The sequence below is a fragment of the Polypterus senegalus genome, chromosome 17 (assembly GCF_016835505.1).
Source record: "Polypterus senegalus isolate Bchr_013 chromosome 17, ASM1683550v1, whole genome shotgun sequence".
Classification (NCBI taxonomy): domain Eukaryota; kingdom Metazoa; phylum Chordata; class Cladistia; order Polypteriformes; family Polypteridae; genus Polypterus; species Polypterus senegalus.
The window spans coordinates 35,390,984-35,410,987 of record NC_053170.1 but is presented as its reverse complement, the minus strand read 5'-3'; the positions used below and the strand labels follow the sequence as shown (position 1 = coordinate 35,410,987).

General features: G+C 40.2%; 1 protein-coding gene and 1 long non-coding RNA gene across 2 annotated transcripts in view; one reads left to right on the top strand and one right to left on the bottom strand.

Moving 5' to 3' along the window:
• The window catches only part of LOC120518069 (uncharacterized protein C1orf232), a 32,451-nt gene extending 12,997 nt beyond the window's left edge, over positions 1-19,454 (top strand). Inside the window, exons 3-4 of the mRNA XM_039740656.1 lie at positions 8,137-8,243; positions 17,230-19,454. Of these exons, the coding sequence (XP_039596590.1) occupies positions 8,137-8,243; positions 17,230-17,521 (399 nt within the window). The 3' untranslated portion in view covers positions 17,522-19,454. The remainder of the gene's footprint in view (positions 1-8,136; positions 8,244-17,229) is intronic.
• LOC120518071 lies at positions 3,437-17,381 on the bottom strand. The gene is made up of 3 exons (XR_005631171.1): positions 17,293-17,381; positions 13,373-13,506; positions 3,437-4,071 (listed from the first exon to the last, which is right to left on the bottom strand). It is a non-coding gene; the product is annotated as an uncharacterized LOC120518071 (long non-coding RNA).
• Positions 19,455-20,004: the final 550 nt, after the last annotated feature.

Sequence of the window (20,004 nt, the reverse complement as noted above, 5' to 3'; positions counted from 1 at the left end):
AGCAAGTCAATTAAAATGAATTCAAAAGAAGTTAATTTGCATCAAAAACAGGTCACTAATTAAGAAAAGGGTTAGTAGAATGAAAAGCTGCAGCCACTGATGCCCTCCAGGACCGGAGTCTGAGACCACTGGTGTCGATGCTTATCATTTCACACAGAGCTACGGTGTCCTTACCACAGTGAGGCTGTTATATCAAAAGCTGACAGTAGGTGGCACCATTTTACCATCTTTCTTAGCTAACTCCCTTTATTGTAACTTACAAGTTCTGAAATAAAGCGCGTGCCTCTGTAACAGAGAGACTGGTCACACTTTAATTTTTATGTCTCTAATTTAGGGTCTCTTTACATTAGTCTGGAATTGCCTGTACAGCTACAGTACATCTATGCCTTACAATTTTGATACACAAAAGCCCCCAATCAGGTGATAGTAAAGTAATGTGTTGACTGGAATCCATTGCTCCTGTTGCACAGTAAGTACATTCATTTTTATAAAGTTAAAGGAAGTAACACTTTATGAAGAAACTTTGAAGGATCACACTGTGAGACATGTTTTAAATTTTTACCACTTGTACCTTCAAGATAAAGTAGAAATGGAGAAACTGCACGTACATTTAAATAAGAGACAAGCAAATTGACAAAACATCAATCATCTTTTTCTTTATTATAACTTACAGAATTTCAAAATACAAAAAAAAAAATTAAATAACTAAATGAATTAATAACATAAATAATGGAATAAAAAAATTAAGAATACTTGGAAGTGGCAGAGTGGTGGGTCCTGCCACCCCACCAGTCCAACACCCACTGGTTATCTTTGTTGAGCTTCAGTGTTCTCGGCGTGTCTGGATAGAGTATTTAATTTTTCCTCCAACATTTTAGAAATGTGTGTATTACGTTAACTGGCAATTTCAAAAATGGGGCATTGGTGTGGCTGAACAGACCTTCTGATACACTGGCATCTGCCCAAAACTGGTCCCTGCTTTCTGTTGATGCTGCCAGGATAGGTTTAGGCCCCCACGACTCTTAATTGGATTAATTGGATTTGAGAAGGTAATGTCATGTAAAAATATTTATATTAAAAATTATTATGGGAATTTCTAGCTTGTTTGTCAGTATAAATAGATTTTTTTAAACTGGACAAAAATATGTGAAATTTAGACAGTTTACCACATTCATCTTAAATTCCATAAAGCATTCTATTGTGATGTAGTAATTTCAATAAATTATCATATAGACATCTTATTGGTTCTGTAGAGGTTTGCAGTTTTGTTCCATCCAGACAGCCGGACTTTCTAATTAGAAAACCAACAGTAGATTACTAAAATCTTAAAAGTCATTTTGTTCCATTATGCCTAAATTCACAGTGTTATAATGAGAGTAGCGACTTGAAGTCTCCTCAGAATATCCATTGTGTGTTTTCTTTCAGCCATGTCGGGGTGTTACTGTACGTCTGCTGAGAAGGGAAGTTTCTCAGAACTTCAGAAATTTAGATTAGAATACATTAGGTTAGGTAAACTTTATTAATCCCATGCGGAAATTCAGACGCCTACAGCAGCAGAAACATAAAAAACAAGGGTACAGACTCACAGGACAGATAATACAGCCAATCGATCAATTGGGAAATATAAATAAATAAAATAGAAAGAGTATATTAGATGGAAGCATTGAGTTGCTAGATAGCAGGGGGCAGAAAAGACCCCCAGAGGTGCTTATTAGTACACCGTGGTGGATTGAGCCTGTGGCTAAAAGTGCTCCAAGAGAGCGCCTCCTGGAGGGGATGGAGGGCATTTTTCATGATGATATTCAATTTTGCCACCATCTTCTCTTTTCCACAACAACTTCAAGTGTGTCCAGGGTTCACCATGTAATGGGGCAGGCTTTCCTGATCAGTTTCTTCAGACATATTGCACCTTTTGAGGTCAAGTTGATTCTCCAGGAGACCACAGCCTTGAACACCACACTGGCTACAATGAACTGGTAGAACATTTCCAGCAGCCTGCTGCACAAATCAAAAGGCCCGAGTCCCCTTAGCAAGTGTATTCTGCTCTGGCTCTTCTTGTACAGCACCACTGGGTTGTCTGGCCAAACCAGTTGGTTGTTTATGTGGACCCCCAGGAACTTGTAGCTCTGCACCAGTTGCATGTCCCCCCTGAATGGTGACTGGTCTCAGAGGCTGTTTGGCACACCTAAAGTCCTCCGCCAGCTCTTTTGTCTTGAAACTACCTATATTGTTTTCCTTAATATGACGTTTATGATTCTTGATCCATGAGTTTCAAACAAAATTGACTACCGTTTGGAAAACTGGTGCCACTCTGTGCTAATGATTATGTTTGCTTTTTTGTGGCCTTTGTCTTTTTTGATCTTAAAAGCACTAGAAGCTTTGAGGACTTAAGTATTATTGATTGGCTGAAGTACTGCTGTCACTGATCATGTCGAAACTCTGCACAGGACGTATGTGTTTCTTCAGCCTTGTTTGTGTGCTGCTCGTCTGATTATCTTCAGGAAGGATATTTAGCTGAACCCTGAGCTGCTTATCTACCTAAACTGCAACCACTACTCAAGTCTGATTTCTGTGTTGACAATAATGTCCTCAACACCAGATAAACGGGCTACTTTAAGGCTGTCTAAACAAGAACGGTTCATTAATATTTGAATTTATTCTCAAACTGGAGCCCTGATACAATATACACCATGTGTAACAGAAACATTGCAAATGCTCATGAATGTCTGCCCCTCAGTCAGACTACATCCCAAGTTTTACATACTTTATTTATTTAAAACCAAGTTAGCAACAAGGAATTTGTGGTAGGTTCACAGTAATGTATTGTGGTCATCAAATGGCAGCCATGCCCAAGTTTAATGTTTTGTACTGTCTGCTTGTCAACCAGCATGGCCTTCAGTTAAACCATATTCAGTGTTTATTGATTAGCTTTCTGATTTGTTTAATTCTTCATTTCCTGCGCCACTAGTACTTTGAAATTTAGGAATATCTGTTGATTCTACTAAATTGTCCATATGCACTTATGTATTACATATTTAGTGTGTAAATTATGCTACATTGTGATTTGTGTGTAATGTTGTGGTGATGTTTGATACTGTATTGTGTGTTACTGTTAGAGAGATAAGAAAGGCCCTTTACATTTTCCTCCATGACTACAGCTGGAATATCTGTAGCTTGTGAATGTCCCATCGATTTTAGGTCTACAAAAGTTGATAATATTTATTAATTACAGCATATAGGAAGTAATAGTAGGGTCTTGTACTGTGTTACTCATTATGGATACAATGAGAAGTGAAGCAAAATGACCCCTTGTATTGGCTACCTGAACAGACTACAATATGCAAGCGTTCAAGGCAGCTTAGGCCCCTTCTTTAGGTAAGATGTAATGAAAGCTTACATGTTGTTATCTGTTCAGTTAGCCAATAAAAGGGGTCGTTTTGCTTGACTTCTCAGAGCAAATAAGAAGAAAAACGAAAAAAGAGGGTAAAGGGGTCGGAGCCAGGAACAAGGAAGGAATAAGAAATTAACACCTAGGCATGATAACCTCTTTGTCATGAGACATTGGGACAGAAAACCAAAACCTGGTCACACAAAATTTTAATCACTGTGGTAAATTATCGAGGAAAACTGGATCTCAGCTTTGAAACTTTCCCTTCACAACGCCTTCTACATTCTGCCTTTATACACATTAATACAAACAATTAAATAATAATACTCTAGAATTTTGTTTGACATTCTGCATAGAAAATGTCACAGAAATTATGATATTTGAGCAGTATGCATATGCTTCTACAGAAGAAAAATATACAATTGTTTATACTGTAAAGGAAGTACTGAACAAGATAAAGGTTTGGGCCATTCTTAGGCAAACCCTTTGTATTATGTGACAAAATAATAAACACAAGTTTAAGATGCCTTGAGAGACATGTCTTTCCAGACGCGAGTCTATCATTAGACGGGAGAAAGATGGCGGTGGTGCCAGTTATGAAATGGGTGAGGCAGAACGGGTGGGTCCAGGAGCTCCCAAACTGGAAGTGATGTCATGTGCCAGTGAGATGTTGGTTACTGGATCTACAAAGGGAAGGAGAGGAGAAGCATTACAAGACAGCATCAACCCTTGGCTTGGGGTGGAATTACAAGTTGGCATGTGTGTGTGACAATACATACAACTAAACTTCAGGTTTATAAAAATGTACTTGTTATACAGAACATAATGCATGTATACTGTGTAAGACACAATACAATATTTAAAAACATAAATCCTGAAAATTAAAATACATTTATTTAATTATTAAAAAATGATTATAATGAATCGTATTAATGGGGCGGCACGGTGGCACAGTTGTAGCGCTGCTGCCTCACAGTCAGGAGACCCAGGTTCGCTTCCCGGGTCCTCCCTACGTGGAGTTTGCATGTTTTCCCCATGTCTGTGTGGGTTTCCTCCCACAGTCCAATGACACGCATTGGCGATCCCAAATTGTCCCATGTGTGTGTGTCCTGCGATGGACTGGTGCCTGGGGTTTGTTTCCTGCCTTGTGCCCTGTGTTGGCTGGGATTGGCTCCAGCAGACCCCTGTGAAAATCACGTGTCCTTTATAAGTGTATCTCCTGCATCTGCCTGTGTTGGGTTAGGTGGCTGGCATGCCTGGAGAGTTGTGACAAAGTAAAAAACCTGTATTATCCAGAGAAATATTTGTAGTTTCTCTTTGTATCTGAAATAAAAAAGGTTCAGAAAACAGATAGAAGTGCACCATTATGTGCCAGTATTGACTACCATTCCTCGTGTGATTTTGGGCTATACCAGAAATAAACTGTTGTTGTCGTTATTAAAGGTACTGATAATGCCTCTTTTCAGATTTTTGTTGATTAGATTAAACTTTATTAATCTCAAGAGGAAATTTGCATTACAATTATTAAAAAAGTTTGAGATAGCAAGAAGAGATAGATCAGTGGTTCTCAAACTGTGGGGTGGGCCCCCCTAGAGAGACGCGAAGTAACAAAAAGGGGGGTGCAAAGATGTGAAAAAAAGAAAAGAAGACTCAAAAATATGAAAAATACATCTATTGAAACCAAAACAAATTAACTTAAACTACATTCTGATACTACAGGGTGGGCCATTTATATGGATACACCTTAATAAAATGGGAATGGTTGGTGATATTAACTTCCTGGTTGTGGCACATTAGTATATGTGAGGGGGGAAACTTTTCAAGATGGGTGGTGACCATGGTGGCCATTTGGAAGTCGGCCATTTTGGATCCAACTTTTGTTTTTTCAATAGGAAGAGGGTCATGTGACACATCAAACTTATTGGGAATTTCACAAGAAAAACAATGGTGTGGTTTTAACGTAACTTTATTCTTTCATGAGTTATTTACAAGTTTCTGACCACTTATAAAATGTGTTCAATGTGCTGCCCATTGTGTTGGATTGTCAATGCAACCCTCTTCTCCCACTCTTCACACACTGATAGCAACACCGCAGGAGAAATGCTAGCACAGGCTTCCAGTATCCGTAGTTTCAGGTGCTGCACATCTCGTATCTTCACAGCATAGACAATTGCCTTCAGATGACCCCAAAGATAAAAGTCAGATCGGGAGACCTTGGGGGCCATTCAACTGGTCCACGACGACCAATCCACTTTCCAGGAAACTGTTCATCTAGGAATGCTCGGACCTGACACCCATAATGTGGTGGTGCACCATCTTGCTGGAAAAACTCAGGGAACGTGCCAGCTTCAGTGCATAAAGAGGGAAACACATCATCATGTAGCAATTTCGCATATCCAGTGGCCTTGAGGTTTCCATTGATGAAGAATGGCCCCACTATCTTTGTACCCCATATACCACACCATACCATCAATTTTTTGTTCCAACAGTCTTGGAGGGATCTATCCAATGTGGGTTAGTGTCAGACCAATAGCGGTGGTTTTGTTTGTTAACTTCACCATTCACATAAAAGTTTGCCTCATCACTGAACAAAATCTTCTGCGTAAACTGAGGGTCCTGTTCCAATTTTTGTTTTGCCCATTCTGCAAATTCAGTGCGCCGATCTGGGTCATCCTCATTGAGATGCTGCAGTAGCTGGAGTTTGTAAGGGTGCCATTTGTGAGTAGCTAATATCCGCTGAAGGGATGTTCGACTAATGCCACTCTCCAGTGACATGCGGCGAGTGCTACGCTGTGGGCTCTTGCTGAATGAAGCTAGGACAGCCACTGATGTTTCTTCATTAGTGACAGTTTTCATGCGTCCACATTTTGGCAAATCCAACACTGAACCAGTTTCACGAAACTTAGCAAGCAGTTTGCTAACTGTAGCATGGGAGATGGGTGGTCTCGTAGGGTGTCTTGCATTGAAATCTGCTGCAATGACCCGGTTACTGCGTTCACCAGACATCAACACAATTTCTATCCGCTCCTCAGGTGTTAACCTCTGCGACATGTCAATGGCTGTAAACAAAGAGAAACTTGTAAATAACTCATGAAAGAATAAAGTTACGTTAAAACCAAGCACACCATTGTTTTTCTTGTGAAATTCCCAATAAGTTTGATGTGTCACATGACCCTCTTCCTATTGAAAAAACAAAAGTTGGATCCAAAATGGCCAACTTCAAAATGGCCACCATGGTCACCACCCATCTTGAAAAGTTTCCCCCTCACATATATTAATGTGCCACAAACAGGAAGTTAATATCACCAACCATTCCCATTTTATTAAGGTGTATCCATATAAATGGCCGACCCTGTAGAAAAATAAATATAGAGTTAGATAAATGTCGATAAAAGTTAAGTAGGTATAATAAAATGTGCATCTATGATATATCATTAATTTAAAAAGAACAAATTGGTATTAGTGGGCTCCTTTCAACAAAACCTTAGGGGGTGCAATTAAAACTGCTATGAAAACTCGGGTCGCAAAAACTTAAAGGTTGAGAAATGCTGAGATAGATTGTGATGTTTCTATGAATAGTTTACCACTAATATACAGATGTATACTTTACGCCAGTGAATATTATACAGGTATGTGGTAAGAGCCACCAGAAGCGTTCAATCAATATTTTATTTCTACAAAGAAATCCTTGCACAGAGTCAGGGAAAACATCAAAAAGGTAAAATGTTCAAGCAGCATACTACGGGCCTGGTATCATACAGCTACCTGAGAAAACTTTAAAAAGGCTATAAACTGAAAAGGTAACATTTGGTGTCCACAACATGCCAGCCAATACTTTTCACAATTTTAATAACTCACCCATTGCTCAAATTAACTCTAGAATTTGAAGGATTGTCGCTAGGAAGGTCTGAATGTAGTTGATAAGAACTACAAATGTAAGAAAAAAGCAGAAAAACCTTTATATTAGACACCATACCAATCAATCTAACTTTATTTTGCAGAGTCTTCTACAGCAAGCGACATTATGGAATATTGTACAAAGCAAGACAGAATACAGTACATGATAAAGAAAGGGAGAACTGAGGAACTGCACAATTTAAGGGCTGTAAATCAATGAGGAACGACCAAGTTTTTACAGGAAACTCTTATATGACAGCCTACCTTCGGTTTACCTAATAACAATACAAGATTTTATGATTTCACATCTCCTGCCATTATGTGACCCTGGAGCACAGAATAGCAAAGGCACTTTACAGCCACTTAACTAGCTGGCAAGCAAACAAATAATTAAACCGATTAGTGCACAGTCTTAAAATGCACTTGTGCCACTAATGAGCTATCTGACAAGTTGCAATTGAAAGGCTCTTCAGAGTAATTTCAAGAGTAAAACAAAGTACAAATGAGACGCCGTTAGTTTGTAAAACAGATTACAACATGTTGCTTCCTCATAACACCTGGGCTCTGATTTGATTCCCAAGCAAAGTGTTTTTGAAGAATTCATGTCTTGCTTTTGGGTTGGACACTAACGTGGACTGCTGCTTTATGAAGACTGCTATTGGACTCATTCAGCTTTCCATTAGGTGAAATAGAGAAATAATGGAAAACACATTATCTTGTGCTGTTTCAGCTCACTTTGTTTTAGTGTTTCAATACCTTGTCGGCACAGCAGTCCATTTGTGGTGTTGTCGTTCCTTTAACTCACAAAGTGATGCTTCAGAATTCATAACTCTTGTCTTTTTGGTGCTCAGATGCAGGGAGCCGGAGCGAAGGGCTGGAAAAGCATGGCTTCCTTATTCAATCGGGAGGATGAACACAAGTTGCTTGCGTCAGAAAGTACACCTCACACTGCTGACCAGTGAGTACACAGATTTGTATCTTCTGTAAGCCTCTTCTATCTTCTCCTCATTCTCTCTTTTCTTTTTAATTTCCTTTCAAGACATTTATTTACACTTGTCTTTCTTGGAGGCTGAAACTACGCATCATACAAGCATCAAAAATCCACCATTCTTTTAAAATAATCATCTGACTCCTCTCAATGCGGAGGAGCAGCGGCTCTACTCTGAGCCCCACCCGGATGACTGAGCTTCTCACCCTATCTTTAAGGGAAAGCCCAGACACCCTGTGGGACAAACTAATTTCAGCCACTTGTATTCACAATCTCGTTCTTCTGGTCACTACCCATAGCTCATGACCATAGGTGAGGGTAAGAACATAGATTGACTGGTAAATTGAGAGCTTTGCCTTACGGCTCAGCTCCTTTTTCACCACGACAGACCGATGCAGAGCCCACATCACTGCGGACGCTGCACCTATCTGCCTGTCGATCTCACGCTCCATTCTTCCCTCACACGTGAACAAGACCCCAAGATACTTGAACTCCTCCACTTGGGGCAGGATCTCGCCTCCAACCCTGAGAGGTCACTCCACCCTTTCTGGCTGAGGACCATGGTCTCAGTTTTGGAGGTACTGATTCTCATCCCAGCCACTTCACACTCAGCTGCGAACCGATTCAGAGAGCGCTTAAGATCACGGCCTGATGAAGCAAACAGGACAACATCATCTGCAAAAAGCAGTGACCCAATCCTGAGTCCACCAAACCGGACCCCCTCAACACCATGGCTACACCTAGGCTATGAACAGAATCGGTGACAAAGAGCAGCCCTGGCGGAGTCCAACTCTCACTGGAAACGGGTTTGACTTACTGCCAGCAATGCGTTCCAAGCTCTGACACCTGACTTATCAGGGGGTCCAGTACTCCATACTCCCAGAGCACCCCCACAGGATTCCCCAAAGGACACGGTCGAAGGCCTTTTCTAAGTCCACAAAACACATGTAGACTGGTTGGGCAAACTCCCATGCACCCTCCTGGACTCTGCTAAGGGTGTAGAGCTGGTCCACTGTTCCGCGACCAGGACGAAAACCACACTGTTTCTCCTGAATCCGAGGTTCGACTTTTCGATGGACCCTCCTCTCCAGAACCCCAGAATAGACTTTTCCAAGGAGGCTAAGAAGTGTGATCCCTCTGTAGTTGGAACACACCCTCCGGTCCCCCTTCTTAAAGAGGGTGCTGACAAATCATTTCAAGAAAATAATAAATATTTGTATTACTTGGCATAGTCTTAAATGCTCACATTGCTGGTGCTGATTTCTTTAAGTTTGCTGGAATTTAAAGTTAAAGATTCCAGTTTATTGTTTCCAGGCCTTTAATGACCTCTGGGCACAGCCATCTACAGTGTATCTGTCTGAGGAGAGAGTGTCGACCTCATTGAGAGGTTTACTTACCTTGGTTGCGACATTTGTGTCTCTGGTGACTCTTCCTATGAAGTCAGTAGACGGATTGAGAGGGCATGGGGAGTCATAAGGTCACTGGTGTGTGACGTTCCCGATATCTCTACAAAAGGACGAAGGCCCAAGTCTTTAGAGTCCTGGTGCTTCCTGTCTTGCTATGGTTGCAAGACATGAATACTATCCAGTGACCTGAGATGAAGACTGGACCCTTTTCGTTTCTGTGTCTCTTCAGAGAATCCTTGGGTACCTCTGGTTTGACTTTGCATCGAAAGAGCGGTTCCTCACGGAGTCCCGAATGAGACACATTACCTGCATTGTGAGGGAGCGGCAGTTACAGCACTACAGCCATGTGGCGCAATTCCCCGACAGTAATCCAGCTCACAGGATCCTTATTGTTGAGGACCCGAGTGGCTGGACCAGACCAAGATGACACCCACGTAACACCTGGCTGTAGCAGATAGAGGATAATTTCCGGTGGGTGGGACTGGACTGCTTGTCTACCTGGGGGGGGGTTTCCAACCAGGATTCAGAGTTTTTTCCGTTGTGTGGTGGGTGTGGCAACATGCAGTACCAGTGCAAGCTCCCCAACCTTACAATTCTGATGTTTGGTGGTGAGCAGTGCAGATGCTGGTGCAAACAGCATTGAATGCTAATGAAAAGAAGTTACATCACCACCATTTTCACTTGCTTGCTAATACAAATGAGCAGACAAGTGAATGTTGCCCTGAGATAATTGTCCCCATTTAACATTGTGTTGTCAGAGCCTTTGGGTAATACTCAGACCCCTTGACTTTTTTCTCATGTTGCAGCCAGGACTGTTGGCTCCATTAAGGAGAATTAGGCATTCACCTATGGTACAGATCATGGTGGCGGGGAGACCCAGCTGCACGGGCTGGCTACCAAACAGCCGGTTGGTGCACTAATAAGCTTGGCCTAGGGCGAAAAATTACCTATAACCGGCACCGGTTGCAGCCTTGGGCTAAAATAGTTAATTTTAATTTTTTCTGAACATCAAGCAACACTCAATACCACAGAATAATAAAACAAGAACAGGATTTTACAGACTTTTGCAAATGTAGTAAATATAAAAACCTGAACCTTCACATTGACACAAGTATTCTGACCCTTTGCTATGACACTTGAAATATGGCTCAGATGCATCCCATTCATATTGATCATCATTGAGATGTTTGTACATCTTGTTTGGAGACAACCTGTGGTCAATTCAACTGATTTCATGTGACTAGAAAAGGCACACACACCCGTCTATACAAGGCCCCACATTTGTGTATCATAGCTGTGAAAGCACGCGACTTCAGACATGGAAAGGTTTTGGGGCAGCCACCCGTATAACCTGTTCCTGGCTGCAAAATGTAAACAAGAGTAGTTTACAAGACTGAGTCCAAAACAGAACTGAATTCCAGAGGAAGGGAGTGAGGCTTTATAGAAAGTCTGGAGGAAGTGATGTCATCCTCGGGGCCGGGACCGGAAGTGATGTGCTCCGAGTTGAGGCAGCAGTTCCAGGTGGGATTTCCTGGGAAAGGTCTGTAGGCAACTTAGAAAGAGAGTTAATGCACCCCGCCGTCCCCTGGGCAGATGTGTTACCATTAGTCTTTAAGCCCTTCAGCTGCCTCCTATTCGTACGAGTGACACAGCAAAAACCAAACCATGAAGTAGAAGGAGGTTACAGCAGAGGTTGGAGGCAGGATTGTGTCAAGGCACAGATCTGGGGAAGGCTACAAAAATATCTGCAGCATTGAAGTTTCATAACTCTTCAATAGAAGAAGTTTGGAATAACCACAACTTTTCCGAGAGCTGGTGACCCAGCAAAACTGAGCAATTGTGGGAGAAGGGGCTTGGGAAGAGAGGTGACCAAAAACCTGACAGTCACTCTGGCTCAGCTCCAGAGCACATTTGTGGAAATGGGAGAAAGGAAGGACAGAAAGACAACCATCACTGCAACACTTCACTGATTTGGGCTTTTTGAAGAATGGCCAGACAGAAGCCTCTCCTCAGTACAAAAAAACACTTGGAAGCTAGCTTGGAGTTTGCAAAAAGGCACCTAATGAACTCTCAGATTGTGAGAAACAAAATTCTCTATTCTGGTGAAACAAACATTAGCATCAAGTCTGGAGGAAACCAGCCACTGCTTATCACTTTGGCAATACTATTCCAATGTTGATAGTAGGTGAAGCATGGTGGTGCACTGGTGGTGGCATCATGGCATGGCGTTGTTCTTCAGCAGTAGGTAGTGGGACACTAGTGATGATTGAGGGAAAGCCAAACAGAGCAAAGAGCGGAGATATCTTTAATAAAAAAGCCCCAGATTGCTCTGGACCTCATACTAGGCCAAACGTTCACTTTCCAACAGGATTATAACTCTAAGAACAAAGCAAAGACAACATAGGAGTGGCTTAGGGTCATCGCTAAAAATGTCGTTGAGTTGCCCATCCAGAACTCAGACTTGAAACCAATCAAACACCTCTGAAAATAACTGTTGATGGTGTTCATCCAACTTGACAGAGCTTGACAGGATCTGCAGAGAAGAATATCAAAAAAATTTCCCAATCCAGGTGTGCAAAGCTTGTCACATTAAACCCAGGAAGACTCCAGGCTGGAATCACTGCCAAAGGTGCTTCAAAAAGGTACAGAGGAAAGGGTCAGAATACTTGTATGAATGTGAGATTTCAACTTTCTATTTTTTATTCTATTTTCTAAAATCCTGTTTTTGCTTTGTCATTCTGATGTAGTGAGTGTTTCCTGATGTGGGAAGAAATTAATGTAAATGATTTTGAAGCAAGGCTGCAACATAACAAAATTTGGTAAAAGTGACAGGGTCTAAATACTTTCTGAATTCACTGCAATAAAGGATGCAAACTCTTTAGAAAAAAATTAATTAAAAATGACAAGGGGAAATGTAAGCATTTAATCCTTTGGCAAAAATAACAATATTTCAAATTTTATCGGAATAAAAGATTAAAAAGATGACAGCTCACTATACAATGAGATTAATGCAAGGTCCGAATGGTGCACTGATTGTAAAAGTGGCGTAATAAAAACCACAGGTGTACCTCAGGAGTGAAACTGGAAATCCCCGCCCCACACAAAAGATGTTATAAAAGATGTCATAGAAATAAAAATAAAGATCAAAAGCAAGCTCACATGATTTCTTTTTCTAATTCCACAATGGTCATATACCCCTTTTTGTTAACATTTGACACTAGGATAGTTGTCATCTTCTTTTCTCTCTAACTATGCTGTTTATCTCTGCCATCTTTTCTTCTCCAACATGTTGCTATGTTGCATACCTCCAGGAAGTATGGGTGAAATCCTGGCCCATTCACTCGGTGAAACTTGAACAATCTCTCTCTTTGTCTGCCTAGATCTTTTCCTGAAAGCTCTGTTTTGTTCCCACATCTCTAACACGTGTGTATTAGGTTAATAGGCAATTCTAAATTGGTCCACTGTGATAGTGTGTATATATGAGTGTGCCCTGTGATGGACTGGCACTGAATTTAGGGTACGTTCCTGCCAGTGTAGGCATCAGCTCACCAAGACCATGAAACTGGATTAAACAGGTTTGTAAAATACCTCCCTCCTTCTCTCCTCTAATGTTGGTCACCAGGCTGTAGAGTATGGATTGCATTAAATATTTTACAGAAGGTAAAAAAAAAAAGAAAAAGAAAAAAAACACACCTGGATGTGTTTTGTAAGGAGAATCAACATCACTTCTGGTGTCATCTCTCCTACGTTCCTTATCAACGTGTACAGAAGACTGCATTCATCACACAGAAGACAGTGAAGATGATTTTGCTCTCTGTTTTGTTGCTCTACACAAAAGAAGGATAAAGGAGCACAAGATCCAGCATAAAGGATATGGCGGAGAAAATAGATATCAAGCAAATAAAAAGGTGTATTGTACTACCAGTGATGTGTAGTAATGAGTCTGCCATGCATTGTGTAACAGACCACCCACAGTCAGACATTTAGCAAAGGTAAGAAGGAATAAACTAACATGATGTAAAAATGTTGACCCCCCCTTTAAGCTTTTCGAAATGTTTAGAAATTTCTGAAACAAAATTTAAAAGACGTTTAATACATTTTCATGTTAATACACAGTGCATTCAGAAAGTATTTAGACCCCTTCAGTTTCTACATACTTTATTGTCTCTCTATCATAAAAGAAAATCTTGAGATGAGACGTGAGTATTGCCAATAGATTTTCTCAAGTCCCGCCCTCTTCTCAACCATTTTCAACCACTCACACGATCCTCTCACCTCTCAATCATGTGAATGCTTTTGTCAGACACAGTTCCTGCACTCTCAGCTCTTATAAATTTTTATGTTTTCCTCAATTGCAGTTCCCAATAAAAGAAGACTTATTATGTCCAAATCTTATTGAAGAATTTCATCCCGAAGGGTTATCAACAGAAGAAATGAGTATATGGGCAATCCTAGCCCAGAGAAACAATGAAGTCAAACTACCATATTTACGCGTGTACCACGTGCACATTTTTTCCCGAAAATTAGCATTAGAAAATCAGGTGCGCGTCATACACGAGGAAATGTAATTATGTAATGTTTACTTCTTCTGCTTGGGCTTCCTCGCTTGCTCATTCTCTCGCTCGCTTGCTCGCGCTCTCTCTCTTGCTTGCGCACTCGCGCTCTCTCTCGCTCACTTGTGCATTCGCGCTCTCTCTCTCGCTCGCTTGCTCGTGCACCCGCGCTCTCTCTCTCTCTAGCTTGCTTGCTCGCAAACTCTCAATCACGCCTTCTCTCTCTCTTTAAATGCTTCCTATACAATCACAACACGTACATCAGGGCAAAACGATTTTCGCAATATTCTTTTAAAAAATTAAGGTGCGCATCTTACACGAGGGCGCGTGGTACACAAGTAAAAACGGTAATTAATGCGAAAATTGTCGATCGGTTACATGGCAAATTGGTTAAATGCGTATCAATAAACTATGCTGAAACAGTTGGTGGTGAAGGTGCAGAAGATGAAAACATCTTCAGCATTGAAAACATCATCAACTTAAAATATCCCATAAAATATCTAAAACCGTTAACACCGTTTGGTCTTCCACTGGCCAAATTACTGTTGAAAGACGGATATATCGTAATGTTATTGCGTAATTTATGTCTGAGTGATGGACTAGGCAATAGTACAAGATTAATTGTATTCAAAATTAGTCAAACAATTCTGACATGTAAAATTTTAACAGGCCGCAAGAAAGGTAATGTAGTACATTTTCTGCGGATAACATTAGACACCAAAGGAGATCTTGATATGTCATTTGTATTAAAACGTTGACAGTTTCCATGAGAATAACTTTTGCTATGCCAATTAACAAATCACAGGGACAAACATTCGAAAAAGTTGGTTTATTTATTAGAAAGAAAGAAATAATATTCAGTCCCGGGCAGTTATACATTGCATTGTCACAATGTAATTCCAAACATGGAATCAAAATTAAATGCAATATTGAAGAAAAGTTAATTCCAAATATTGTTTTTACTGAAGTTTTACAGTAAAAGTTCAAGTTTAAAAAGTATTTGCGTGTTAATTTCAAATCCAAACAGAACAAAAACGTATAATGCAACGAATACCTCTAATGCAAAATGAAACATAATTTTCTTTCAATTTTTTATATTTGACTATTTTTTACTATGGTTAATTACTCGCTATAATGTAAAATAGGTTTATTATGCATATGTAAGAATTCCCATGAAAATAACAACTGTTTAAATTGTACATCCACTTCCACATACGTGAGCGGCAGAGCCGCAAAATGGCTACCATGTAGCACTCGCACGGGGGATGGCGAGCAAAGTGAGCAGGGGGGCAGAGCCCCCTAGTTTATAAACTTAATTTTAATGTGGCCATGTTTTCCCTGCGATCTACATGCAATAACCCAAACATGTTTTCAGGAAGGCTTGCGTGTTTGTTTAAAATCAAAGACTGAAATCTCTTATTTGTATTCTGACACATGGCCATGGTATTCCAAATTGTGGTCAGACAATCCTGATTGCTTTAATTACTATTAAGATGTGTCTAAATCTTGACAAGATCTTGGCAAACTGAATTGACTGGACATTGTTTAGAAAGTCACACTTCTACCTGTGTATATACTGTAAGGTGCAACAATTCACACTGCATGTCAGGACAAAAACTGAGCCATGAAGTTTAAGGAACTCTCTGTAGATCTCTACAATCAGATTGTGGCAAAGGACAGATCAGGGCAAGGAGATAAAACCATTTCCAAAGACTGGACTTTCCACAGGAGCACAGTGGCCTCAATGATTGTGAAATAGAAGAAGTTTGGAACCACCAGGTATTTTCAATGGGTCCAGCTAAACGGAGTAACCAGGCAAGAAGGGCCTTGATTGTGGAGGTGACCAAGAACTCAATAGTCACTCTAATAGAGCTTCAGTCCTCTGCTGAGATAGGAGAACCTGTTGGAAGGACAACCATCTCAGCAGTACTCCATCAATCAGGCACTTACAGTAAAATGGCTAGACAGAAGACACTCTTGACCATAAAAAAACAAGGGTGAAACAAAAATTAAACTCTAACCACTATGTCTGGTGAAGGCCAGGCACTGCTCATCACCTGCCTAATACCATTGCTACGGTGAAGTATGGTGGTGGCAGCATCATGTTATTGAGGTGTTTCTCTTTGGCAGGGACAGGGATACTGGACAGAATTGATGGAAGGACAAATGCAGCCAGATTTCTTGGAAGAAAACCTGCTCCAGAGTGCACGTGACCTCAGAGTGGGGTGATTATTCAGTTTTTAGAACAACAATGCATACAGCCAAGACAACGCTGGAGTGGCTCTGAGACAAGTCTCTTTCTGTCCTTGAGTGGCCTAGTCAAAGACCAGCCTTAAATCCCACGGGACATCTGTGGAGAGACCAGAAGATGACAGTTTACAAACACTTCCCATCCAATTTAACAGAGCTTGAGAGGATCTGGCAGGAAGAAAGGGAGAAACTGACCAAATTCAGGTGCTCTAAGCTTATAGCGACTTACCCAAGAAGACTTGATGTTGGGACTACTGGCAAAGGGGCTTTTGCAAATTAAGGGTCTGAATACTTATATAAGTAAGAGATTTCAGTTTTTGAAATTTAATTAATTTGCAAACTTTTCTGAAAACCAGTTTTACCTGTCATGAAGGGTTATTAAGTATAGATTGATGGGCAAAAATGGCAAATGTATCTATTTAATAATTCTTTGCATTTATATAGCGCGTTTCTCACTACTCAAAGCGCTTAGCAATTGCAGGTTACGGGTCTTGTTCAAGGGCCTAACAGAGCAGAGTCCCTACTTGCATTTACAGGATTCGAACCGGCAACCTTTCAATTGCCAGTGCAGATCCTTAGCAACAGAGATCTTAAATCTACAACTCAATAAAGTGTTCCAAAAGTGACAGCGTCTGAATACTTTCTAAATCCACTGTTAGTAAGACTAAACAATGCTGGATGAAGCCCTGGGCAGGCTGTTCCCATGGAAGTTATTCTCTTATAATTTACCATTTTCTCTCATTGCAGCCCTCTGGCAGTTAAACCGGAAGAGCCTCACGTAGAAAAAAGGTCCACTGGATTCTGGGATACCTTTGCTGTGAAGTGGCAGCAGGCATCTGCTATGAAGGCTGGCGAAGAAAGTCATGATCAAGAAATCCATGCTGAAGAAGGCAGAGAGGACATAGAAGAGAGACATCATGAGGAATCCAACAATTCGACCAATTACAAGACCCTGGAGGGCACAGAGGACAGTGGCTTCAAGTGGAACTTTGTAACTAGCAAGCTAGTAGAGCTGAAAAACAAAAGCATGGCGAATTAATGAAGTAATGGTTAAAAAGAAAAAAGCAGGAGATGGGAAAATAGAAATGCAAACTGAAGCACATTTGATTGGGTCGCTCGTTTGAGTGGTACATTTTCCAGTATGACGTGATCTTTATTTCATTTAACTGCAGTTACATTCTTTTGGTGTCTTTGAGATTCGAGATAGAATAACAAATCCAAGTGCAGGAAATTGAAGTGCTTCTAAAGCTGCTCTGCACTCTGATGGCCTTGATTTATGTAGAAATCCAAGCATTAATAAGAAGCTACCTGGCGGCATCAGTAGCAGTAAAAGTAAATGAGAAATCAGTTGGGCAGGCATTTACCTCTATAGAGTATGGCGAATATTGCAGGGCTTTCTAATGGGGTACTAATTTATTAGCGTAGGCGGCACACTGTGACAAGCATACGCGTTATATGTGCCTTGCTTAACATTACTAATTTGGATAGAACTCCCTGTTGTTCACACCAGTTTTGTTTCTCATAAACATTTTATGCAATAAATGTGTGAGCCTGCAGAGATTATTGACTACTTTGATGGTTGTGATTTCAGACTTGGAGATAATTTTCCTTTAATTATTATTTTTTATGTATAATGAATATGATATATTACACCGGAGAGAAAGAAGGGGAAGTGTCAAATTGATATCACGTAACAATAAATTACTTTTACATCTGAAGTTAATGTTAGTTTCTTTAAAAATTACGCAAAGAATATAACACAAAAAGGAGTGACAGACAGAAGTTGTTATGCGCACACACACGCTCACACACACACACGTGTCTGCAAATTGCATATCCAGCTTCCATTAATAAAATGATGGAATACATTGACACATTATGGTCCAGTTTAGCTGGGTGGCCATTACAAGCTCAAAGAATTTTGCTACATCCTTAAACAGTTATCCTTATGAACTAATAACAATACCTCAAAGTATTTTCACTTGATTCTCACAGCGAATTGAAGCAGAAATCATTTTGGTTAGCATTAGCAATGTGAAAAATGTGTGGCAGCACTGAGTCAGCCTAAGCTGCTGTTACGTGCTTCATATTTTTTGCCTTTTGTCTCAAAAAAGCTTATCAAGTTATCCTTGAATCTCTTCGTCCACCCCTCCATCCATTTTGCACCTGCTGATGCCCGTCTCAGCAACACAAAAGACTGTCGACTGGAGGATTTGTTCTCCTGTGCTCAGTTGCTGGCTGGCCGTATTCAGTTCTTTCATTAATTAGAACTCGTATCGCCATGATTGTGTATTTGTTTAACTGCTTGTTTACGCATGAGAATGTTGTAAGTGTTAGCACTTTCCTGGTATTGTATTATGATTGTAAATTGGGGTAATGAATGAACAATAATTTGAATTAAACTGAATTGCAGGAACCAATGCTGGGTATGTTGGCAGCCCACCACAGGGCACACTCCATCAGAGTGGTCCATTGTAGAGCTGCCAATTAATCAAACAGCTGTAGGATGTAGGAAGAAGATCAGAGTAGCTTTCTCAATATTAATCAAACTAGGAGAGTTGTGTTGGATGAACGGGATCACAAAATGGATGGATGGTTGCAGAAATAAAACTCAACTTTAAAGGGGCTCAGAATAAAATAAGGCAGATGAAGAAACGCCTCATAAACCTACAGGTAAACCGCACCTGTGATGATTCACATATTGAACAACTGATCCGATATTCTTGACTTCAACATCTGACCCTGACTTTTAAATTACTTATCATTATATGTTCTTTAAACAAAAAGGTGAGAAGAAAGAAGTGATAATCTCTGCTTATGTTTTCAGAGTTCAGAATTTTGCTGTGCTCTCCATTCATCTAATGTTGATGTCATTTTTTTTTCATTGAAGGAGAGATTGCTTGTTTTTTTGTGTTTTATTTATTGTGATATGTTTGCAATTAAACAAAAGTGTTAAACTATTGATTCATATAAATTATTTAATAAATCCAACTAACTAAAATTTCAAATTAAATTACAAGAATGTGTTGATTCAATGTGAATAAAACTTTATACTTTCATTGTAGTTCTAGTGTTTTTAGAAGCACCAAGGCCAACAAGGCCTCCTATTCTTTCTGGACTTATTGTGTCATTCAGATTTTCTTTTGTCAAGTTTTTGAAACTTAATTTGGGAAACAATTAAATCCTTCTGGCATATAAAGATCATATTCTTTATTTTATTACACAGTAGATGAACATTTACTGTTTATATACACTGCTCAAAAAAATTAAGGGAACAATTAATCATCCAGTCTAACACCAAGCCAGTGAAGCTTCAGGGATATCAACTTGTCCACTTAAGCAGCAAAAGCGATTGTGAGTGAAACTCACCTGCTTTAGTGCAAATGAAAGTGACAACAGGGCACTGAAGAGGCAACAGCAAGACACCCCCCGAAAAGAGAATGGTTAGCAGGTGGTGGGCACAGACATTTGCTCTCTCCTTATCTTTCCTGACTGATTATTCTCTAGTTTTGAGTTTTGCTA